Consider the following 26,702-nt stretch of genomic DNA (forward strand, 5'->3'; position numbering starts at 1 on the left):
TATTTCTGAGTGAAGAATCTTACTTATCAAAAGTTAGTTGGCGCAGTCAAAGGAAGAAAAAAGAGAAAGGCTGTAGCTCAGGCACTGAGCCCTCTGCTTTGTGTACCTCTACTAGACTCAGAGACCTCCAAGTGAACGCCCCATCTGGGCCTTTTCTTCTCAAGGAGACTGGTAGCAGAATGTGAGCTGGGGGTGGGGGGTAGCCAAAGGTTAAAATTTCTACCAATTTTCTCACGGTAAGTATGCATACTGGGAACCAAATATGCACAAGGGAATGAGGAGGAGGAGAGAAGTGGAACAACTGCTGCTACTCTGGTAACTGCACAGTATTACTATTTACTGATGAGACTCCAGTTTGATCATTTGTACACACCTTCCTCAAAGCTTTTTTCTTTTTTTTTTTTTGATTCTCAGTATTAAAAGAGCTTCAAGAAAAAAACTGGAGACTGATTTATAAGCAACCCTTGAAAAGGAAAAAAAAAAAAAAACCTGGACACTTAAGATTCGTCTTTCCTTTTCATTAAAATTTTGCTTTGAGATATGGTCCTTAAAATTCATATGAGCCTTTAAGAATGTCATATCACATAGTTATAGCAAGGAAGCTAATTCCCCTCAGCAAACTAGTTTTTTGTTAACACAATACATACACATAAGGTTAGTTCAGTAGTGGCTATAATTTGAACTTCATATAGAATTTATGGCTTTAATTACTTAGAATTTTGGGCACAAGAAGTGACCCGAGTAACAGTCAGTATAATTATGAATAAATATTATAAACTTATTATAAATAAATAGAAGAAAAGGATACAATCATTTAAAAGAAAGTAATTGAGAATATAATATATAATGCAAAAATAAAGTTCCTTATACTTAAGATAAAACTCTATATTTATTTTTCAAAAATGTCATTATGAGAACAAATATACTAATATATACTCAAGTTCACCCTACTCACAATGAAATCATAGAATAAGAAAAAAGAAATAATCCTCATATGTAAAGGATATTTAAAATGTTGGCCGTATCAAGACTCTCTACTATTAAACACTGTGCGTGGCATCTCACTTTGTAAAAAGGAAATACAACCCTCATAAATCTATCCTCTAAAGAAATCCAACATAAACAGGAGAAGTAACTATCTTTAAAAGCTGTAAAATTAAAGCACTTATTTCAACTAAGACCATTAAGAATCTATGAGATTATTTCACGAGGACAAGAGCTGGATGAGACACTAAATACTGTAGTTTTAAGGGAAAAAAATTACAAACATTTTATGCAACTTACAAGGCAAGTTGAATACTATGCAAAACGCCCTTCATGGCACATTAAAAAGTTCGAATTGAAGTCATACTCAACAGGAAAGAAACAGATTCTGCTACCGTGATGGCTAATACATAATAATGAAAGGGCGTGACTCCTAAGTGTGGCCCTTCCCAATCTATTTTTAGAGGTTTAAGACTCCAGCCTTAAATAGTTTTGATAATAATGCTTGTGGCTACAGCTCAGCATGTAAGACATAGTCTGGGAGAGAACCAGTTCTTTTCATGCTGTGTAACCTAGTTCCATGTTTTTTCACCTTTTAAATGAATCCTGAGATCTTGCTCATGGAACACAGTCAGGAAGGGATCTCTAAGACTCTTTTGTTTCCTTCAGGTTCCTAGCTACCTTGGAAAATGCAAAACAAAAATTATGTGATAAATCAGAAGAGACGAACATTTATGCATGTTATTCACTACAAAACAAACTATCTTGCTTATTTGGAAGCAGGGAATATTATTTCAATTGTGAAAAGAAGAACACACTGTTGAGGAAAAAGCACTTTTGGTTCACTGAAATAGCATGGAGATGTGTCCTTAAAGGACTTCCATATTCGGAATTAACAGTTTCTTGTGTCATTCATCACAGTGCTGAGTTGGCTGTGACTATCAAGAGAATAGGAAACACTGACATCCTGTCGGTTTTAAGAAGTTTATATAGATGTGTAAATGAATGTGTACACATACACATAACTACACATTTATATATATATACACACACATCTATAAACATATAATATGTACATATATATATACACACAACACACACTCATACACATATCTCCCAGTAACGCAGACTTTGTAATCTGATGATTTTGCTTTTTCAAAATTACCACCTTTTCCTAACTTAACCTTTCTATTTCACTCAAAATTACAGTAAGTCATACTCTAAAGGTTTCATTTCAGTGAAAAAGGGATGCAAACTAAATAATATCAAAGAACCAAAATATATCTAGGGCTGAAGTACCATCTTTCACCCTTCAAAAACAAAAACTTACATTAAGACACTACAAAAATTTAGCAAGCATTTCCTTTTATTTTCTTAGAAAAGCAGGGAAAAATCCCTTAGAGAATTGAGTATAAGAGATCTAAACTGGCTTCCATGTCATATACTTGGAATAAAAGGCTTGATTAGAGACTCAAGAACTCCTCCCAACCGCCCTCCTCCCAGATCCAAAAACCATATAGCATTTACAGATCACGGAGGCCTACAGGTTTCAAACTGTTATTCTCTCTGAGTTCTTGGAAAACGGAAGAGTACAAGATATAGGGCTCCCTGTTGAGATGTAGGATGGGAGGAAGGCAGTACTTACTATTCTTTATTTACTTAGCCCAGACTGCTGAGTTCTGGCACCTCTAATCTCTAATCCTCAACATGGCACAGTAGTTGGGATGGTTGTTACTACTCTTTAGGTATGTACGTCCATTTTAGGCCAAATAGCTCCTGGATTTCCTGGATGAGACAATTCCTGTATTACCGCTAATATTTCATTTCACCTCTCTTTTTAGTGCGAAAGAGGGGAAAAAAGGTGTATTTTAGCCCTTCTGCAGACGTGGCTAACAATCACGTCTCTTCATCTTCCCTTATATATTCTCCATCACACGTTCTCCTTCAGGAGGCCAAGCTTCCTCAGGGCCTCACGCCGAGCTTCCTCTGTGGAGCCTCGGCCAGAGAACTGAACAGTGATGCCCTGGGGTCTGAATCCAACAGCTCTGGGGAGAGAAACTGACCGCTTCCTAATATCCTGGCCACAGTCTGGCTGCCGGTGTTCATAAAAGCTCTTGACAGCATTCTGGCATCCAAGTTTATTGGTAAGAGCTGGGTCTGGGCGGAAGGTGATAGTCTTTCCAGTAGAGACAAAGGGACTAGGCTCACTCTTTAGGACATCATGGATGCTTTGGAAGCCATTGGCCAATGCTGGGGAATGTTCTGTCTGCACGCCTTTGGACTGCTGACTACTGGGCTGCCCTCCTGTCCCTTGGCATACAGCTTCCTTGACAGGGCCTGGCTTGCTTTGGTCACGTGTCACTTGCTCAGGAGAGAAGCCTCTCCTCTGCTCAGTGAGGTCACTCTTTGGTGACTGATCTTCCATTTCTCCCGTGGTGAGGAAAGAGACACCATTAATGTTGGCTAAGACCTGGGCTTTACGCTCTTGGACATTGACAGCTGCTTTTGAGATGGTCTTACTGAATTCTTTCCCTGAACTGTTGGTCACACTAATATTGCTGGGGAAACGATGAATCTTGTGTACAGGCTGGGTCATGTGTCTGTGCCACAGAAAGTGGCCGCCATTTTGAGGGGCTAAAGAAGTCGGTGTCCTCCATTCTCCAGACCTGCCCTCCTTCGAGGGGGATGTGGGGGAAAGCGCTTCATTTCCTGCCAATTTCTCAGAAATTTTCTGAGCGATAACAAGCGGAGTAGGAACTGAGCGGGGTAGTTTTGGGTGCTCTGCTGGAGGAGAAGGAGGCAGCAACTCTTTCCTGGTGTGGGCTGGAGTTGAGGTGATAGGTGAGGAAGGTGGCAGAGGAAGGGTCTCCGGAACCATGGAATCTGGTGGCAGAGAATTCTCAGCATTTTGCCTCCTGCATTCCAGGACAGGAATTTCTTCCTTTCCGACAGGTTCAGCCTCTGAAAAGTGAGAGAGAATCCGCATAAGCTACCACCTTATGTAAAAGCAAATACATTACAGATCCTATTAACTGAATTTAAAAGGGCCTCAAAGGGATTTAATTAAACTTCAGCAGCACCTCCTATAATCTAAACTCCCTCTCTATCCCGGTTCCCTGGGATAGTGAAAGAGAATGTAGTACATTATTCTCATAACAATATGGTGAAGGAGAAGAAAGTAGTTATTGTGAAACACTTGCAAGTTAGAAATGGTCAGTACGAAGGAAGCATATTGTAAAAGCAGGCTTCTAAGGATCCACCATTCTGAGGTGTGTAATAGCAGGTAAATAGCAACTTACCTCACCAGGGGATTTTACAAAGGAGGAAACTGAGGCTGGAAAGTTGTGTGGCACACACCAATAATACCATCAGGTCTTTCTAGGTGAAGGATATTTAGATGTGTCACCTTCCTCTACGAAACAGACATGTTTCCTGACAGCCCCAAGTAGAATTTCATATGCCTGCCTTTGAGCCTTTATCATAGTCTTAACGTGTATCAATCACAGGTCACCTAACACTTTTCTGTATGTACTTATATTTACCCATCTGTCTACCACTACAAAACCATATGCCACGTCTTATTTATTTTTGTATCTTCAGAATCTCACACAATATGTTATGAAAATGTCATGTCAGAGAATTGATGGGTCAGAGTGGCTTATTTATAAAAAGTGTTTTCCTTGGCATGATTGTGATTTGCCATTTTCAAAGAATAAGCTGGTTCAAATTAATCTTAGGAACTATATACTTCAAAGCAGAAGGGTAATGACAATAGAGATTCATATTAAAGCTCTTCTTTGAAGAGGTGGCTGCAAACCAAGCTCCATGTCTGGAATACATGTTCACAGTATGTGAAGTTCTGAGTAACAAACAACTGTGCTTTAGAAGTATATATGTATGTATGTTTCTAGAGGATCATTACAAATAGCAGTATTATGTAGTTACCAGAGTAAAAGTATTTTCCCTCCCACTTTTTCCTTATCCTTTCCAATCCTTGTCCCCTTGCCCACATTTATTTTCCACCATCCTTTTCCAATCAGGAAAAAAGTTGGAAGAAACTTTTCTCTTTGTCCTTTTCCCTCTAGCTCTGTCACAGAACTAAACCCTAAACCCACTGCTGTAGAGTCAATTCTGACTCACAGTGACCCCATAGGGTCCAAGGCTGTAAATTTCTAGGGAAGCAGACTGCCACATCTTTGTCCCGTGGAGTCCCTTTGCTGACCTTTCGGTTAGCAGTCAAGTGCTTTAACTACTGCGCCACCAGGGCATCTTATCACAGGACTAGATGGATAAAAGCTTACCTCTCCTTTGATGCCACAATGAGTTGAGCAAAATGTACAAAAGTAGATGCTAAGCCAAATTTTTATTCTGATCTTTTTCTATTTTCCTCAATCAGCTGACTTTTCAGTTCCTTTACTTCTACTTTGGAAAGTCATGCTACAGAAATGGGGGTATAATCTTGCACAAAAATCTAGGTTAAACCTCAAGGGCTAAAATATAAGTACCTCTGATTTTCTTTGTAGGATAGAATTGTTACCTGGAAGCTATTTCCAATTTTCTTTCTTTCTTTTTTTAATGTATAATCCATTTGAATGCCCGATTAGTCTCATTCTTTATTCCAGCCTTTTTGCAATTTTCCTTCATGTGTTTTCTTTCTAATGTACTATGAAAGCATCTATTTGGTTGGATAATCAAATTATCAAGAGGATGCTACTACCTACAAAAACCTGATAAGCCTCAACAGCTTCTATACTGGCAAAGGGAGGAGACTACAACAAAAACAAGTGCCTCTTTGTCTTGCACAGCACTAACAAACTAAGTCACAGGTCTGGGGACTTGTGTTTCACTCCTCACCTGCTGCCTGAGTCACATCTGGAGGGCACTCAGGTTCCCTAGCTGCAGGTACCGGCAGCACTAAATCGATGACATCTTCTGGCTCGGAATGACTGGACGTGCTCTCTTCCAGAGATCGTGGAGAGCGGCAGTGTATACTGCTATCACACAGCACTTGCTCCTCAAAGTCTTCCTCCAGGGAATCAATAGTTTCTTCAAAAAACAGGATGACATCCTTTTCCTCATGTGTGAGGTGCTTCAGGCTCTCATCATCCTATAAGACAGGTTTGGGGAATGGGAATGGAAGTGATAAAACAAACAGTGGTTTCACTGAGGCGGAAAACACACACACATACACACCCACACCCCAAAGTAGGGATCAATACAGAGCCCAGGGTAGAAATCACAGCACTCTAAAATCTCCCTCTTAGGGAGAGTCTGCTATTCAGGTTGCCCCACTGACAAACCTGCACCAATATGTCCCTCACCATTTTACCTGCATAAAAAAGGATACTATAAAAAAGATGTAGCAAATAAAGGATCTCAGAACCTACTAACAGCACTAGCTCTGTGGTTCCTAGTGAGTCAATGGCAAAAAAAAGGAATTCTCCTTCGGTACCTCCTAAGGGAAGCTGTTTTCAACTTACTGCTGAAAGCTCTATCAGATATACTTGTTCTCCCCATAATAACATCAGTGGGAACTCTTGGTTAAAGATGATGGATTGAACTCATATATTTGTCTCCTCTCCCTCTGGAAACCCCACTAAAACAATAGAAGAGTTAATTTGTTTCCTAAAAAAGGCATATATCACAAAGACAAAAATAATAGGGAAAGAGATGACAGCAACAAAATTTGGAAATTAGCAGCAGAAGGACAGATGGTAACTGACTTGGAAGACCCAAGAAAGTCAAATTTTAAATCAGCAGTTTAGGAAAGTCAAGCATCAGCCTGCTGGGGACTGCAGAACCTGCCAAAAGTTCCGAAGTTGGTGATACTGACTAGTTCTGGAAGTGTGGTAAGGGTGACACTGAAAGCAGCAGAAATGATTGAAAGTCTCTATCAGAAGTAATTGGATCACCTAGCATAAAACCAGACATTTTTTCTTAAAGAAGGTAAAAAGAGACTTTGAACTGGGGGACATCAAGCAGGGTTGAAAACAGGAGTAGTAAATGAAGCCAAATTGATGCTCTTCAGACAGAAGATTTTAAGAGTCTTCTCTAGGGAATATGAATGGTCCTAGAGGCCAAAAGGATGGACATCAAGGGTTCCCCAATAAAATAGCAAGATCATTCTACAAGTGAAGATCATAATAAACAAATTTCAGCAAAGTTTTCACTCAGTTTCTTAATGTCTAACTCCTAAATATGTGCAGATAGCTGATGATTACAACAAAGCATCTGAGGAAAATCTATGACATGAGAGACATACCGAAATAAACAAAAAGAAAAAAAAAAAGCAACTTATAGGAAACAAACTTGCAGAGTGATAAATATTTGAAAAAGGTTATCGTCATTTAATACCCTTATAGAGATAAGAGGAGATACTGAATCCTTAAACAAGAATACAGTGCTATTATAAAAAAACACTATAGGACAAAAAAGAGCTCTTAGAAATTAAAAATATATGACAGCAGATATGAAAACTAAAGAAAAGCCTAGAAGATAAAGTTAAAAAGCTAGAAAAGTATAACAAAAAGTCAAAAATATTTTTAGAAATAATATAAAAGAAGAAAATTAGGGAATAAGTCTAGGAGGGCCAATATCTGAATAATGAGAGTTCCAGAGAGAGAAATCAGAGAAAATAGAGGGTAAGCAATTATCAAAATAAGCAAATAATATAATACAAGAGAGTTTCCCTAAACAGAAGGACATGAGTTTCCAGATCCAAAGGAGCCATCACTGTACAACATTATGAACAAAAATAAAACAGACCCATATCAAGGCACATCACTATGAAATTTCAGTACACTGAAGACCAAGAAAAGATGCTAAACGCCTCCCAGACTGAAAAAACAGGTTACACACAAAAGATCAGGAATCAAACAGCAGTAGACTTTCAGTAGCAACACTGGAAACCAGAAGACAATGCAGTAACGCCTTCAAAACTGTGAACGAATTCTGAACTAGATTCTATACACAGCCCAGTTATTCATTAAGAATAGGATAAAATTAAGATTTTTTTAAGATATGCGAGGTCTAAACAATTGATGTCTCATGTATGTCTTTATCAGGAAGCTACTGTAGGGTAGTGGAGAAATGGGGGGTGTTCCCCTGTAACAATGAGTAAACAAGAAAGAAGGCATGGGACGGACTCAGGAAATAGGAGAGTCAATGAGAGAAAGTTGAAGGGAATCACCAGGATAATGGTGAAATCCTAGGATGTCAGCTGTGCAGTGAAACAACCAGTCTAGATCACAGCAAGCCAGGGGGCTACACAGAAAACTAGGCAAGCAAATAAAACCAAGATAATTATTAACCACAGAAAGAACCAAAAGTTGTGAAAGCATGTATAGATCAATCTATTTGCAGAAATACACACACATCATACATACACACACAGAGATATGTTAATTATATTAGTATTTGTAGTGGCAAGAAAACTCACGAACAAGAGAAGAAACAACCTAAAATATCCAACAATCAGAGTGCGGTTAAACAAATCATGGTACGTTCACAAGATGGAATACTATATATAGCCATTTTAATGGTGTTTTCAAAGAATGTAATGTTAAGTGAAAAAACGCAGACAGAAAAAAATTAGAGTTTGTTTCAATTCTATTTAAGTATATGCATACTTAAATATATATACACACACAGAAAAAATACTGAAAGGATATATAGTAAAATGCTAATGGGGGGAGGATGAAGGTAAATAACAAGTATGAGTTAAAAGTGGTTGCCTCTGGTGAGTAGGAAATTGGGGACTGATGCTTTTCATGAACCTTATAAAACGAACTGACTCTAAACCATGAGCATAAACTTTGATTTAAAAAAAGTATGGTAGAAGCAAAGATGATTCAGATCTGATCCATATGGTGTAGAGTAATGCTTTTCATACTGTGATCTGAGAGGATATTCAAATGCTCATCTATCCCAAAGCATCTAACTCCCAGGCCCATCACAGGAAAAGCCACAATTTTTGAGACTCTTCTTAGTTTAAGGCATAGCATACACTTACTTCTGGGATGATTAACAATACGTGCAAATTCCTCAAACTAGCCCAGCTTAATCTTGAAGGAATGATGACTCAGCAAAAGAAGAGCTATCTATAACTTGGGTCAGGTAAACAGTTGTAATAAAATGTCAGGGAGGATGAGCAATATATTCCTGTTGGATGCAAACCTACATGCAATTGCTGGGTCATAAGTATGTGTTCAATTTGGTAGATACAGCCGAAGTTTTCCAAAGTGGTTGTACCAATTTACACTCCAGCCAGTGATGTATGGAAGTGCTGGTTTCTCTATAGCCCTGTATGATAGGTATGTAGCAGTATCTCATTGTGAGTTTCAATTTTATTTCCCTGAAGACCAATGGTGTTGAGCATTTTTTTCACAATACTTATTGGTCATTTGGAGATCTTCTTTTGTGAAGTGCTTGATCAAGTCTTTTGCCTATTTTTCTATCAAGTTGTCTTTTTAAAAAATAATTTGGAGGATTTCTTTAGACATTGTAGATACAAATCCTTTGCTGGATATATTTATTGCATATATCTTCTCCCACTCTGTGGCTTGCCTTTTCTCTCTCTTAATGGGGGTCTTTTGATGACTAGTCCTTAATTTTAATGTAGTACAATGAATTGATCTTTTCCTTTATGGGTAGAGCTTTTGGTGTCCTATTTAAGAAACCACTACATACTCCATGGTCATGAAGATATTCACCTACATTTTATTCTAGAAGTACTATTGTTTTTAACTTTCCATATATAGTGCTACAATTCATCTGGAATGAACTTTTGTGTATGATGTGAGGCCAAGATTCACTGTTTTCTAAACTGACATCTAATTATTCCAGCACCACTCATTGAAAAGACCATTCTTTCTCTACTGCAGTGCCTCCTTTGTTGTAAATCAGGTGTTATCACATGTGCTGGTCTGTTTCTGGATTCTTTTTTCTGTTCGTCTGTCTACTTCTCTATCCATACACTAATAAAACACTTGCTTTAATTATCACTTTATAGTAAGTCTTGATATCTCATAGTTAAAGCCCTCCAGTTTTGCTGTTCTTCTTTAAATTTGTCCTAACTTTTCTCAACCCTTTTTATTTTCAAATAAATTTTAGTATCAGCTTGTCAATTTCCATATGCATATAAATACACACATACTCTTGCTGGGATTTTGATTGGGATTGCATCAAAGCTCCTTGGAAAACTGATATTTTTACAATATTTTTCCAACTCCACAAATATTTTTCCAATCTACAAAGTGGCCTTTATTTATTTAGATTAAAAAAAAAGAACCGAAACCCATTGCCGTCAAGTCGATTCCAACTCATAGTGACCTACAGGACAGAGTAGAACTGCCCCATAGTTTCCAAGAATCACCTGGTGGATTCAAGCTGCCAACTTTTTGGTTAGCAGCCATAGCACTTAACCACTACACCATCAGGGTTTCCTTATTTATATTAGTTGGTCTCAAATGTGGTTCCTGGGGCAGCAGCATCAGCATCAGCATCAGTATCACCTAGAAACTTGTTAGAAATATAAATTCTTGGGCCCATCCCAGATCTACTAAGTCAGAAACTTTGAGGGGTTGGACCCGTCAATCTGGGTTTTAACATGCCATCTAGGTAATTTTGATGCAATAAAGTTTGAGACACACTGATTTGGCCCTTTAATTTCTCTCCATAATATTTTGTAGTTTCCAGTGTAGCAATCTCACACATTTGATTTTCAAATATTAAACCAACCTTGCATTCTTGGGATAAGTCCAACTTGGTTGCGACATTATTATCCTTTATATACGTCACTGGATTTGATTTGATAATATTTTGTTTAGAATTTTTGCATTATACTCACAAGAAAGATTGGTCTGCAATTTTCCTTTCATTGTAATTGCATTTTGTATCTCTTTTATTTTTTAAATTTGAACTTTTGAAACAATATGCCCTAAAGTTTTAGTTCATGGCATATCTTTTTGCTCTACATTTTCTGAGATTTGGAGGGGGCGGGGTAAGGAAGCCATACTACCTTCAAGAATAATTTTTCTCCAGCATTAAGAACAGCTTCATATTAACTAAAAAAAAAAAAAAACCTGTTGCCATGGAGTTGATCACGATTCATAGCGTCCCTGTAGGACACAGCAGAATTGCCCCATAGGGTTTCCAAGGAGTGGCTGGTGGATTTGAACTGTCGACCTTTTGGTTAGCAGCTAAGCTCTTAACCACTGCACCATCAGGGCTACACATATTAACTAGAGCTCTGTAATTAATTTTCTTAATTTACACATTGAGCAGTTATATCGTCCCTGAGAATTTCAATGCTCCCTCTAATAAAAGGGTCAGTATGAGGGGACGTTTAAAAAGCTGGAAGATACTACCAGGTAAAATGGATGCAAAGTATCACTTATTTAACATTTTTTATTTAGCATTGGACCAAGAAAAAGAGGAGGAAAAATGAACTACTATTGTAATCATTAGAAGTTCTCCATGTCTACAGAATACAAGACTAAGGCATTCACATCTTATTCTGCAAACTTCAGAATAATCTCCTACCTACTTTTCAAATTTTGCTTCCTTTCACTCTCTCCTTTATACTCTATATCATTTATATATCTATAACATTTTCTGTAAAGGGCCAGACAGTAAATATTTTGAGTTTTGCTGATGTAATGTGAAAGAAGTCATAGACAATATGTAAATGAACGAGCCTAGTCGTGTTACAATAAAATTTTATTTACAAACACAGGCTGGTGGCCAGATATGATCCCCAGGCTGAAGTTTGCCAACTCTTGCTCTACACTCTAATCAAATGAAACTATTTGCTATTTCCTACACTTGATTCTATGTCAGCAATGTGCCCATAGCTACATCTTACCTATCCTTCATGGACCAACTGAAATGTCACCACACCTCCAGCTTACTCATAGCATCTACTGAATCAAACATTCAAATATTTGAGCATTGACTAAGCATCAAACAGTACAAATACAACAGTGTAAATACCGTGCTTACTGCTAGAGCTTACCTGTCAAACGAGGGTTTCAGATAATAGGCAATTACATTATAGTACGGAAACTGCTCTGACAAACTGACCACGGGTCACATAGCATGGGTGGGATGGGAATTGTCATACTTTTGGGGAGGGGGATCTGATTAGGAAAAACATCGCAGAGGAAATGATATTATTAGTCGGTGAAAGAAGTGGGTGGGAGTTAAGCCAAAGGGGATGAGGGATAGTTGTTGTTAGGTGCCGTCGAGTCGATTCCAACTCATAGCGGCCCTATGTACAACAGAACGAAACACTGCCCAGTCCTGCGCTATCCTCCCAGTGGTTGTTATGCTTGAGCCCGTTCTTGCTGTCACTGTGTCAATCCACCTCCTTGAGGGTCGTCTTCTTTTTCGCTGACCCTCTACTTTACCAAGCATGATGTCCTTCTCCAGGGAATGGTCCCTCTTGGTAATGTGTCCAAAGTATCTGAGACGAAGTCTCACCATCCTTGCTTCTAAGAAGCATTTTGGCTGTACTTTTTCCTAGACAGATTTGTTTGTTTTTCTGGCAGTCCATGAGTATATTCAATATTCTTTGCCAACACCATAATTCAAAGGCATCAATTCTTCTTTCTTCTTTCTTATTCATTGTTCAGCTTTTGTATGCATATGAGATGAATGAAAACACCATGGCTTGGGTCAGGCGCATCTTAGTCCTTAAAGTGACATCTTTGCTTTTTGACAATTTAAAGAAGTCTTTTTCAGCAGACTCATCCAATGTGTCATTTGATTTCTTGACTGCTGCTTCCATGGTCATTGATTGTGGATCCAAGTAAAATGAAATCCTTGACAACTTTAATCTTTTCTCTGTTAATCATGATGTTGCTTATTGGTCCAGTTGTGAGGATTTTTGTTTTCCTCACAAAACAAAAGGGTAGTCAGAAATGTACTTTGAAAAGATAATGTTGGCATATGTTGAATATGAGAAACAACTAAGACAAGAGTTAAAGGTCGCCTAAACCAGGGTAGTGGTTATGGGAATAGAGAGAAATAGATGGATTTGAGAGATATTTAAAAATGTAGAATCAACTCCTTATATAAAATTCTATTTTTTACTATTGTTATTCATCTCCCATGTTTTTCACCTCTGCTAGATGTTACACTTTAAAGTGTCTAGTTAAAGAAAGGATTCATGTCTTTACCCACAGAAATCCAGTCACACTATTTTTTTATTTTTTAAAATTTTACTGAATTTGTAGGATTATAAATGTTGTAGAACATTCCTGCCTCATCTTTCCTCTGTATTTCCTATTCTTGCTGGATTAGCCTGTCTCCCACCCATTCAGCATTCCTCACAGGTCAGCCTCACTGCTCTCATCCCCACTGCTTTTCCAGATTCACCTCAAGGCATTTCAAACTTTTCTTCTAACCATGCAGAGTGGTTGAGCTCAGTGGTTCAACCCAAATACTTTGTAAGTCTAAAGTCATTAGGGCTCTTAGTGTAACAAAGATCCCTCTAGTTAACAATTAAAACAACCGTCATTAGGATGACATGATAATGATAACAGCCATGAATAAAAAGTCAAGGAAAATAAATTAATGCTTTTTATCCTTTTCCTCCTACTTTGACCTCTCCAGTTCAGTACTTCAATAGGGTTTTTCATGAGTTTTTTAAAGAATCTACTTTGGTTAGGTGTAATAATTTCCCTTTGGTTGTGTAGACAGTAGAATTAAATGGATTTACACAAATGGGCCTACAACAGACCTTCAGCTTAAGACGCATGCCAATTTCTCACATTAAATGAGGGACAAAAATAAGAATAAAATATATAAACCCCACGTGTCTAATCTAACCTCAAAGCAAGCAGTCCCAACATGAGACTTCATTTGGAAAATAGGTTTAGAAAGGGAATTTCATAAAAAACCATTCTTACATTCTTTGGTAAATTATAGGATTCAGAATGACTGATATAACACAACAGATCAATCAGTCCAGTCCCCTCATTTGAAGATGCGAAAACTGGGACCAGAAGCATGAAATAATTTTCCAAGAGTCATACAACTATTTTGTGGAGGGGCCAGGACTAGAACTACTTCTATATTTGTTTTCTGTTTTGTTCTACTTATTTCCTTTCTAATCACATACTAATAAATATCAATAATCCTGCTTACTGAAGAAATAAATGGTAGGTATCTTTTCTGAAGGTTAGGACAATGAATCTGTGGGCAGAGATTTTATTCAAGGGCTTCAGGACCATACTTGGGAGTACAGTATCTGTTCTCAATAAACATGCATGCCCTGCCATCTTCTCCAATTCTTTACTAAGTCTTGAGAGTGTTCATCCTCAAAGGCAAGTAATCCCAAGACCTTCCTTTTATTTCCTTCAGCTTTGCTCATGAGGTTTTTATTGTCTATCCTTATAGTGAAATGAGTTCCTTTATGTGGTCTTTTGCCTTGGTTCTCTGGAAAAACAGCTTGGGAGATTTTTTTCCTCTAAGCCCCAAGGAGTTACCTTTGCCCTATTTCTTTGGAGAAGCCACTTGGAATGGAGGTGAGGGTCCCAAGTCGTTTTCTACCCAAGAAGGTGTGTTGCTTTTGTCTAGGTTGAATGACATTTCCTGGGTAAGCTGTAAACAACCAGATGGTTTGATACTTTTTGTCTAGCCCTGGGCTGCAGTCTGCCCTGTGATTGGTCTACTTCATGCACCTTGGAGGGACTGGTCAGTTTACTATGCAAATTGAGTGACTTGAGGTCCACTGAGGGGACTGGTCAGTTAGTGGTCCTGCTGGGAGGGTGGTGCCTTGAAACTGATAAGCAGCCAACCCCACAGAGGATTTTTAGAGGCAAGGAAAGAAGATAGAAGGAGAGAGAGAGGAGGTGAAGAATGTCCTAAAAGAGCTGTCATATGGGTCAAGGGCGGTAACACTGAAGACAGCAGGAGGCCTGGAAGAGGACCTGTGGCAGAGCAGATGGTGACAACAGAAAACTGCTAATAGAAAAGCAGCTAAGAGAGCTGAGCAAGCTGGTCCACTGGCTTTGAGCTGGGCCAGTTAGCAGCAGAGAGGCCAAAGGCAGTGTGGGGGCTGAGCTGGCCTGCCTTTGGCAGTGGCAGATGCCCCAGCTGTGCTAGAGCTATATCCCTAGTTGAGAGGGAATGGGGCCTGAGGGCCAAGAGGAAGCCTGTCCTGAGAGGATTGAGAGGGGGCTTGTCCTGAGGGGGCAGAGAGGGGGCCAGCATGGCCAAGACAAGGACCTGCCTGCTAGCATGGCCGAGAAGGAGCTGAGAGAGCTGTCCTGGTTGGAAGCTGTCCTGGTTGGAAGCTGTCCTGATTGATGAACTGCATCCTATCTCCTGAGTAGTAGTCTGTTACTTCCCAAATATCTTAGTTATCTAGTGCTGGTATAACAGAAATACCACAAGTAGGTGGTTTTAAGAACAGAAATTTATTTTCCCACAGTTTAGAAGGCTAGAAGTCTGAATTCATGGTGCCAGCACTAGAGGAAGGCTCTCTCTGGCTGCTTTGGAGACAGGTCCTTGGCGATCATGTGGCATGTGTCTTTCCCTCCATTTGTGCCTGCTTGTTTAATCTGCTCTTTTATATCTCAAAACAGATTGATTTAAGACTCACCCTACACTAATGCTGCCTCATTAACATAACAAAGAAAATCCATTCCCAAATGGGATTATAACCACAGGTATAGGGGTTAGGATTTACAACACATATTTTTTAGGGACACAATTCAATCCATAACACCATTAAACACATAATTGTGAGTACCGTTTGTGAGTTCTGAGTGGCCACTGCAACGAATTATTGGACCTAGCAGAGAAGCAGAGAGTGCCGTGGGAGGAATGGCTGGTGTCAGAAATGGTGAAGAAGCTGGAGAGTAGAGGTATGTCTGACCTCCACCTCATAGAAACCAGCTTTGTGCTGATCCTGATTCTTATTTTTGAAATTATTCACTCGATTCCATAAGGCTTCTTCCATATCTACCCCTATTCCTCTGTACCACTTTCTATTACCCTCAAAAAGTTGCATTATATCAGTTTCCTTTATTAAGAACAAAAATCAAAAAAATCAATCTCAATTCTAAATTTTCCTCTTCCATCAAAGTGGAGGAAATTGGATAAAGTGACCAGAACCTCAGTTTTTGATGATTTGTAGAAGTCCCTGGGTAATGCAAATGGTTAACATGCTTGGCTAGTATCTGAAAGGTTGGTGGCTCGAGTCCATTAAGAGGCTCCTTGGAAAAAAGGCCTGGTGATTTACTTCTGAACAATCAGACACTGAAAATCCTATGGAGCATAGTTCTACTCTGACACACATGGGGTAGCCATGAGTCGGAATCGACTCACTGGCAACTGGTGGTGGTGGTGGTAGACATCAGGATAAGTTAGCTACTACACTAATGTTTACTAACAAATACTAATGACAACTACTTTGTGAATTACCATGATTAAATTTAAGTGTTGACATGAGAATTAATTTATCAATTTGTTTATTCACTATGTCAAACACTGAACCATGTATTGGAATAGAAAGGAAAGAAACAACAGTTCTTGCTATTAAAGAGTTCATTCTAGAGAGGGAAATGAATAAATACACAGATAATTGAGAAACAGTTTGACATGTGCCTATATGTGAACTAAAACCAATGCTTAACAGATCAGTAATAGCTCAGGACTCCAAACTCATTTTCAGACTCACAAAAGCAATTCAGGAAAAGGAAACTTTGAGTTACAAGCTGTCGTACTTTAGGAAATACTGATTTGAAGTAGCTTGGGAGTAAAGAGGCCCTTAGACTGGAATTAACTTCTCTTATCTGCCCCTTAGCATAACCCCCACCATATACTCTATGCTCAAAAATTTGTCTTTGTAATACTGAGGCTCTTATTTTGATTGTCCAAAGTAAGATAAGTGACTCTATTTCAAAAACATCAAATCTGTTCTATCCATTTTGATATTGAGGGAAGTTTTTCAAAAAGGGAGACTGCCTCTTTAACAAATGGTGCTGGCATAACTGGATATCCACCTGCAAAAGACTGAAACAAGTCCCATACCTCATACCATGCACAAAAACCAATTCAAAATGGATCAAAGACCTAAATATAAAATCGAAAACGATAAAGTTCATGGAAGAAAAAATAGGGACAATGCTAGGAGCCCTAATATATGGCATAAACAGAATACAAATCATAAGTAACAATGCACAAACACCAGAAGAGAAACTAGATAACTGGGAGCTCCTAAAAATCAAACACTTACACTCATCAAAAGACTTCACCAAAAGAGTAAAAAGACAACCTACAGACTGAGAAAAAATTTTTGGCTACGACAAATCCAATCAGCATCTAATCTCTAAAATCTACAAGATACTGCAAAACTTCAACAACAAAAAGACAAATAATCCAATTAAAAAAATGGGCAAAGGATATGAACAGGCACTTTGCCAAAGAAGACATTCAGGTGGCTAACAGACACATGAAGAAATGCTCACAATCATTAGCTATTAGAGAAATGCAAATCAAAGGTACAATGAGATACCATCTCACCCCGACAAGGCTAACATTAATCCAAAAACCACAAAATAATAAATGTTGGAGAGGTTGTGGAGAGACTGGAACCCTTATACACTGTTAGTGGAAATGTAAAACGGTACAACCACTTTGGAAATCAATTTGGCACTTCCTTAAAATGCTAGAAATAGAAGTACCATACGAAGTACCATTTCACTCCTTGAAATATATCCTAGAGAAATAAGAGCTGTCACACGAATAGATATATGCATACCCATGTTCATTGCAGCACTGTTCACGATAGCAAAAAGATGGAAACAACCTAGGTGCCCATCAATGGATGAATGGATAAACAAATTATGGTATAGTCACACAATAGAATAGTATGCAACAATAAAGAACAACGATGAAGCCGTGAACATCTTATAACATGGAGGAATCTGGAAGGCATTATGCTCAGTGAATTTAGTCAGTCACAAAAGGACAAATATCGTATAAGACCACTATTATAAGAACTCAAGAAAAGGTTTAAACACAGAAGAAAACATTCTTTGATGGTTGCGAGGGTGAGGAAGGAGGGAGAGGGTTATTTACTAACTAGATAGTAGACAAGAATTATCTTAGGTGAAGGGAAGGACAGACACACTACAGGGGAAATCAGCAAAATGGACTAAACCAAAAGCTAAGAAGTTTCCTGAATAGAACCAAACACTTCGAGTGACAGAGTACCAGGGGCAGAGGTCTGGGGACCACACTTTCAGGGGACATCTAGGTCAACTGGCATAACAAAGTTTATTAAGAAAATGTTCTGCCTCCTACTTTGGTGACTGGTGTCTGGGGTCTTAAAAGCTAGCAAGCGGCCATCTAAGATGCATCAATTGGTCCCAAACCACCTGGAGTAAATGAGAATGAAGAACACCAACGTCACAAGGAAAGCATTAGTCCAAGAGACAGAAATGGCCACATAAACCGGAGACTGCAACAGTCTGAGACCAGAGAACTAGATGGTGCCCAGCTACCACCAATGACTGCCCTGACAGGGAACACAACAGAGAGTCCCTGATGGAGCAGGAGAAAAGTGGGGTGCAGAACTCAAATTCTAGTAAAAAGATCAGACTTAATGGTGTGACTGAGACTGGAGGAACCCCAGAAAGCATGGCCCCCAGACTCTCTGTCAACCTAGCACTAAAACCATTCTTGAGGCCAACTCTTCAGACAAAGATTAGACTAGACTATGGGACATGAAATGATACTTCTGAAGAGTGTGCTTCTTAGCTCAAGTAGATACATGAGTCTAAATGGGCAGCTCCTGTCTGGAGGTGAGATGAGAAGGCAGAGAGTGTCGGGAGCTCATTGAATGGACATGGGAAATCAGGGGTGGAAAGGAGGAATCTGCTGTCACAGTATAGGGAGAGCAATTAGGGTCACACAATATGTGTATAAATTTTTGTATGAGAAACTAACTGGAACTATAAACTTTCACTTAAAGTACAACAATACAATAAAAATAAAAAGAAGGGAGACTGCACTGTTTTTATCATCTAACGTAGGTCTGGTCCTAAAACATACCAATCGTTGAGTTATCTTTCCACTCAAATTATATATAAACTAGATTCAACTTTAAAAAATGCTTGTATTGAAAAGTTAGTTCATAAGTCTTTGGAATTTGAAAATTATTTTCCTAGAAAGGTAATTTTTTAAATGGTGACAATTAGTATTCTAAGCTAACACCTAAAAGTCTCTATAACTTGAATTCAGTATAGTTGTGATAGAGGATGCAAAAATGTATGGAATACCCTTAGTCTTTTTAATGTCATAAATTATACTGAAATGTAAGAACATATCATCATTCTGTAGTTTCCCAAAGTGTCACAAATCTAAAATTAACATAAGATGTTTAAATTAAATGCTTATACTTGATAAACATGGGTTTAATTAAAACTATTCATTTAGGTTCTCACCTTGCTGGAGAGGACAAAGGGGGCCTTGGGTACGGTCAACAGTTTTAAAGGTCTATGCCACTGATTATAACTTAAACTTTGAACTTTCCTTGCTCTTCATACAAATATCATTAATTATGTTCTTATGTTTATCAGCCAAGATCAGCGTTATTTTCTGCCTGAAAAAAGTAATGAGTGAATGTATACTGCTTTCACCCTGAAGATAATAGAACATATTAAACAATTACTTCTCATTTGTATCCCTAAGTAAGTTTTGTACATTTTATCCTGGAGTTCTTCAAGCTCACAGTTTTTCCTCAGTGTTCTTCCCAGCTCCCATTTACTTATTATTTACATGAGACACAAATCAATTTCAACCAGACTGCTCAGTGATCAGATTTCCAGGTCCTGGAAGACTCGTGTTCTTGTACCCTCACCCTAGCTGAGTTCTCGTTCTAGGGTTACAAGATGGAGTATGGGCTGGGTGACTGGAATGTATCCCCAAGTGCCTTCTTTGTGATCAGGCTGGCCTTGAGCCCTGACCCATGGGGCAGAGCCAAAAATGCTGTTGGCTCAGTCCATTGCCTAATCCCCCAAACACGAAGCTGCCCTCCAAATGAACCTGGACTCTGCCTGCACCTGGGACAAGAAGGTGAAAACAGAGAGAAGGAGAGAGGGAGAGAGAAGGAGAAAGGAAGGAAGAAAAGAAAGAATTTCCTTTCTATAAATGTGATTTTTAATGCACTAATCTGAGCTATGGAGTAAAAAGAAGCCCTTTAAGGCTACAAATGTGCAGACACTAAAAGAATTATCTAGAAAACCACCTCATCTATTTTATCCCACCATATTGACTTCAGTATTGTCTACAAGTCCCCATGGGAAGCACCATTTTGCTTCATGAATGTGAGAGTGCATACATTTCTACCCTAATATGTGCATCGTGATTGGGAAGAAATAACTTCTATATGTATTCAAACTAGAAAACTCAAAATACTACATATACTAAGGTAACTATAATTCACATTGTACAAGCTTTCATGAAGAGGCAAACAATGTGCTGGGTCTTGCTGATGTCTATTCATTCCTGCATGCTGATGTCTATTCATTCCTGCACAAAGATGCCAGAAACAATGTTTATCTAGTAGTTCCATTTGAGCTCTGAGAAGAACATCCGGATGACTTAACTTTTTAAATAAATGCTAACAATAGATACAAAAGTCAATAACGCCACATGTACCTATGTTAGTACAGATTTGGGACAGGAGTTTTGTTTTTGGGGAAATCGCACTGAGAGAAAAACTTTTTTTTTTGATTGAACAAAAAAGCCGAGATGGCTTAAAATAATCATACTAAAATAATCCCTACCTAAAAAACTACTGAACTTTGCTTCCATAACTAAGTTCTTACGTTTTTTTCTTTTGTTTTGTTTTTCTTTTAAACAAAGAAATTTAGCTTCATGGCCGACTAAGACTGTGGCAACTCCTGGTGAGGAAGAAGAAAAAAAAGCACCAGCAGAACTCATTTCTACTCCAGATTAAAAAAAAAAAAAAATCACAAAAAAGATTATGATGCCTAAAAAAGTATCTAGAGATGAGCCAAGCATCTCTTAACTACCAGCCTCCTCGGTAGGTAGCCCAGGGTATTTGTTTTGGTAGAATGTGACTTCATGTTTGCGTGTCCTTACAGACACCAAAATCATCTCCCCGACACTTGGGTAATGCTTTATTGATTTAATAATCTAAATCGACAACAGACCCCTGAAAGCTCAAACAAAATAGGGGCAGAGAGAATAAAATAAAAATAAGCCTCTTCTGTAGTTTCCTACACAGCCTTAATGCTCACGCTTACTTCAGCAGCTTCATAAAAAAGAATGAAAGTGTATGTGGTGCTCCCCCGCAGTTTCGGTGTAAGGGTTTAATTATGGTTCCTTCTAACTAGTCACTACCCTAATTTTCCATTATGAATAACTTAACCTGTACTTCTGGAAGAAAAGAGGCACAAAACAAATCAGTGAGGGATGAAATGTTGTATGTACACTTTTGATTACAGAATTAAAGAAGAATGGCTTTGAAGGATTACAGCTAGGCTCCCTGGCTACCCTAAACTTCTTTAACCTGGCAATATTATGAAGAGATTTTGATTAAGATAGAAACATCTTAAGTATATGGCATCATATGCGCTCCCAGACCTTTTATAACCTTGTGTCACATGATTATCTTGTCTTGCCTCTAAATTGTAAGCTCCTAAAAAAGCTTAAAACCAGGTTTTACTGCATTACCTAATCAGTTCTTATACAGACTAGGCATTTACTAAATGTTTATTGACTGGAACCTTCATAGAATCTATTTAGCTTTGTCTCAAAAATAGCTGTTTTGACGAGGGCAGTTTTTGATTCAACCTGGGTAAGAATCCAGAACTGAAAGAACAGGGTGACTTATTGTCTAGTCTGTTTCTGCCTTTACCACTCTTATGATTCTATTTCTTCTCCTTGAAATCATATAGCAAATAGTATATTAGATTTCTAGTTTACTACTTAGACTTCAGTCTAGCCCAGCCACGAAGAAAGCATTTACCAGTACTTGTTTTACCTTCTTATTCCATGACCAATGGATGAGGCCAAAAGACATCAAATGCTTTGGAGAAGGAAGGGGATAACTCAGGGGCTGACAATCGCTGCCTGGTCATGGGCTCATCACGTGACTTTACGACCACAATATTTGTTAGCTTGGGGAAAAAGGGAGTTTCAAGGCATTAAAATATTAGTGAAAAATATTTATTCATTAAATATTAATGAAAAATGAATACGAAACATTGTTTTTGTCTGAGTTAGAGATAAAAATGAGTCGGAAGTATGCTTGTAAACTGGGAATGTTTATCCCCAGCCTCAAAGAAGCAGACGTATTAAATTCCTTAAGCAGTATGAGTCTCAAGAGCTTCCCACTCTTTTCAACTAATCAAATCGTATTATTTTCTACAGGAAGCTCTGTATGCCTGAAAAGCAGAACATACCTAAGGAACCCATTCGGAATAAGAACCTAAGAATACCTGCATGAGAGAACATTCTGTCCCTGGGAGCGGCAACCACCATGTTTGATAAGATGGCATGAACGTTTGAGACATTAACCGCAAGAAGTTAATGGTATAGATAATCCAACACTGAAAACTACCTTTAGTAGTCTTAAAGCGGTATCATTTATGAATGTCTTTGAATCCTTCTTGAACCTTTTGAGTCCACATCACTTCTCAAGGTAATAATTTCCACAACCATACACACCAACTCTGTACAGTGCTACATTGTATATGTAGCAAAGTTGTCCCTCTTAATTTCGAAGGAAAAAATATATTCAAGGGTTACCTCCTTAGTCAAGTATTCCAGGATTTGGCCAATGGGTTCTTGTTCTAGCTACACCTTTCATTAGAAAATGTTTACAGGAATAAATCCGTACAAGAAAAACAAAATACACAGAGAGAGACACACACGCGACTAGCCTCTTGAGAAATAAAGACTTCACATACTTTGCCTCTTAGAATAGCCTCAGTCACAATGGTGGCCATATGGATAGCTGTAACAATCTTATTTAAGGTAGTTATTTTAACTTTTAACTGGCACTAGCTCAGGAGAAAAGCTTCTCAAGAGCAGGTAACACTTCAACTAGTGCTTAAAAACTTTAGGATACTCTCACTTAATATCAGGCATTAGTATTTTATCTTCTTATAAAGATAACCTTTGCTTAAAAGAAACACTTATAAATCAGAACCAGATTCTTTTACTTAAAGAGCCCTTCAAGAGGTGCATTTAAATGTCATACAATTTAGAGGCCTAAAAAAATATTATTTACTGAATAATCTTTTATGATGTGAGCAATTAAAGGATATCAAATGGAGAAACTACTATGGTTGATCCTCATTCTAAAGAGCTAAGTCACCTAAAAATGACTTAGACGTCTAGGAGAGAAAAAAAAAAAAAACTCCTTTCCAAATTTAAATATCCAAAAAGTAAAGTGTGTAGTTTAAAAATTTTGTACTGTTGTAGGTGATTCACTCTTCAAAGAGGTCCTGCTGCTAAGTATAGTGCTCTGCAAAAATCAAGTATTATACAGTTTTTAAGAAAACTTTAGCTGTCATTTAAAATTAAATGCAAAAATTTCTCAGTTTGGAAAGCTTCGTAGATACATCCGAACTCCCTGAGGGACCAAATTACTGAGCTGAGGGCTGGGGACCATGGTCTTGGGGGGACATCTAGCTCAACTGACATAACTAGTTTATGAAGAAAATGTTCTACAGCCTACTTTGGTGAGTAGCGTCTGAGGTCTTAAAAGCTTGTGAGTGGCCATCTAAGATACTCCACTGGTCCCACCCCATCTGGAGCAAGGGAGAATGAAGAAAACCAAAGACACAAGGGAAAGATTACTCCAAAGGACTAATGGACCACAACTACCGCGGCCTCCACCAGACTGAGTCCAGTACAACTAGATGGTGCCCGGCTACCACCACTGACTGCTCTGACAGGGATCACAATAGAAAGTCCCAGACAGAGCTGGAGAAAAATATAGAACAAAATTCTAACTCACAAAAAGACCACATTTACCGGTCTGACAGAGGCTGGAGAAACCCCGAGAGTATGGCTCCTGGACACCCTTTTAGCTCAGTAATGAAGTCACTCTGGAGGTTCACCCTTTAAACAAAGACTAGACAGGCCCATAAAACAAAATGAGACTAAAGGGGCACACCACCTCAGGGGCAAGGACGAGAACGCAGGAGGGCATAGGAAAGCTGGTAATGGGGAACCCAAGGTTGGGAAGGGGAGAGTGTTGACATGTCATAGGGTTGGCAACCAATGTCATAAAACAATATGTGTATTAACTGTTAAATGAGAAACTAATTTGTCCTGTAAACCTTCATCTAAAGTACAATAAAAAAAGAAAAAACATTTCTCAGTTTGCCAGTTCTAGCTAAGGAAAATATACAACTATGAAAGAATAACAGATGACAACTAAACTTGGTTCAATAATTTTCCATAAAAGAAAATGCTTGAAAACAGTCAACAAGCCTGAGTTTATATTGCAGTTGTACTTTTACATTGCAATGGAACATGCCTGGAACATATCCTCCATCATACAGGGAGAAATATGTACTATAGTAGTACATCTGGCAGGATTATGTAATCAAACAGATATCATAAGAACATAATTTATGAATTTAACTATAAGCCTCATAAAACTGGGATTTATAATGCTGTGTCCACTATTACCCTCTATTATATACAATGATAGGCACCGTGGAGAACACACAGATGGGTCAAATACATCAAGTATTATTTTAAGATTTTACCAGCAAGCAAAGAATTGTAATTTAATTTAAATTCTTTAAATTCAAAGTGGTGCTTCACAGTAAGATTGGCAGAAGTGAGAAATCTGTGAGATACTGGGGGAAGAGAATGCTTTCCTTTTGCCATCTTACCTTAGTGTTCAAAATAATAATAATTTAGAAGACTATTGATTAGAGAAAAAGAGATATAAAAGGGAAAGCATGGAACCAAATGAGATGATGGTGGCAGGATGGAGTGCAACTATGTTCAACCCAGAAGCTAATATCTGTTGTCGCCAAGTCAATTCCAACTCAAAGAGACCCTACAGAACAGAGTAGAGCTGCCCCATAGGGCTTCCAAGGCTGTAATCTTTATGGAAGCAGACTGTCACATCTTTCTCCTGTGGAATGGCTGGTGAGTATGAACCGTCAACCTTTCAGTAAGCAGCCAAATACTTAACCACTGTGCCACCAGGGCTCCTTCAGAAGCTAATAGAGCACTAGAAAAAGAGAAGCTAGTATTATTAAGCACTGATTAGATACTAGGCCTTTAATCCTTACAATAACCCTTGAGAAAGGCTTATTATCCTCCCACCCCTTTTTAACTAATGAAGAAAATGATGCTGAAAGTGATTAAATAATTTTCTCAAAGTTACAAAGGTGTCAAGTAGTTAAATTTGGATTTGAACAGGGTCTGTCTCCAATACCATTGTGTTTATTATTATTCTGAGCTGATTTTTAGGATATAGACTAATTAGCAAGGAAGAACACAATTTTAAAAATGTATAAGGATTTGTTGTGGATTTAAGAGAAATTATAAATATTTTGGAGACTGTTCTTCTGATCTCTATCCTTAACTCAATTCCACTATAAAACCTATGCAAGCCAACATCAGGGGCTCAAAATAATCCTTCCACCCCAGGCAGCTAAGAAGCATAATGCTGTTCTCCCTTTACCCACCTTTACCTTCTGACATTTATAAATGTGAGAGATTTATATTTTCTTTTCTTTAAACCTAATGGTATTGCTATTACCAAAAAAAAAAAAAAAAAAAAAAAAGTCTATGATAAAAAGTTTTAGCATAAGACATTTATTTTTCTTTGGGACTTTGGAGCTGAAACTTAACAGACCTTTCAAACACTTGCTTCTGTCTCTGAAGATGTATTCCTGTGTGTGACATCTGGACAGAGGATGCATGATGCAGGTTTTCCAAATTTGTCAGATGACACCTTAATATCCCATTTGCCTGTAGATTCTAAGAAGATTTGTATTTTATATGGCAGTATCCTATAAACTCCCTGAATTCATTTTACAGACTTGCTTCTTCTAGCTAAGATATCTTGTAGGCTCTCTGATATTCAGAAAATTAAATATAACATTTTGTAATATATTTGTCTTGTGGCGAATCGATTAATATTTATTACATACTACCATGATATTATAAAAAAGGAAAATATGCAAGTTAAGAGTCTACTAACCCCAAACCATATGTACTTTTTCTATAGTTGGCATAGTTGGGGTTAATTTTAGGGCTCAGTGTATCTGAAGGAAATTGGTGCTCCCACTGGAAGAAGATGGGCTGTGATGAACCACAGACCATTATTAGTGAGGTCCAAGGGTTAATTCTCTCCTCTACTTCCCTCTATGGATATAAACGTCTCTTCTGAAACATAAATACTCTGAGGGAAAAAACTTATAAAAAAGGTCCTCTCTTATCTTTAAAACTGCACACTCTTTTTATGTAAATGTTCCATAGCTGGTTGATGCTATGTAAGGGTGTGGATTCTGAGAGAAAAAGATACACAGGCATTTATATTTGGAAAGGAGTTAAAAATATGTTTTAAAGTGAATTTATTTTTCTCTTGTGAAATACATAGTATTAGCTCTTTTCAGTTATTTGAGCTGAACGTCATCAGTGCTCCTCTCTATGTGTGTTACTATCTTCAGGCATGGTCCTTTCTGGGTCTAAGCAGC

General features: G+C 38.1%; 1 protein-coding gene across 1 annotated transcript in view; it reads right to left on the reverse strand.

Moving 5' to 3' along the window:
• Positions 1 to 1,957: 1,957 nt before the first annotated feature.
• Positions 1,958 to 26,702, reverse strand: part of PROSER2 (proline and serine rich 2) — a 56,151-nt gene continuing 31,406 nt past the window's right edge. The window contains exons 3-4 of the mRNA XM_004379690.2: positions 5,839 to 6,091; positions 1,958 to 3,945 (exon numbers count right to left, since the gene is read on the reverse strand). Of these exons, the coding sequence (XP_004379747.2) occupies positions 2,915 to 3,945; positions 5,839 to 6,091 (1,284 nt within the window). The 3' untranslated portion in view covers positions 1,958 to 2,914. The remainder of the gene's footprint in view (positions 3,946 to 5,838; positions 6,092 to 26,702) is intronic.

This window comes from Trichechus manatus, unplaced genomic scaffold, assembly GCF_000243295.1.
Source record: "Trichechus manatus latirostris isolate Lorelei unplaced genomic scaffold, TriManLat1.0 scaffold00067, whole genome shotgun sequence".
NCBI classification, from domain to species: Eukaryota; Metazoa; Chordata; class Mammalia; order Sirenia; family Trichechidae; genus Trichechus; species Trichechus manatus.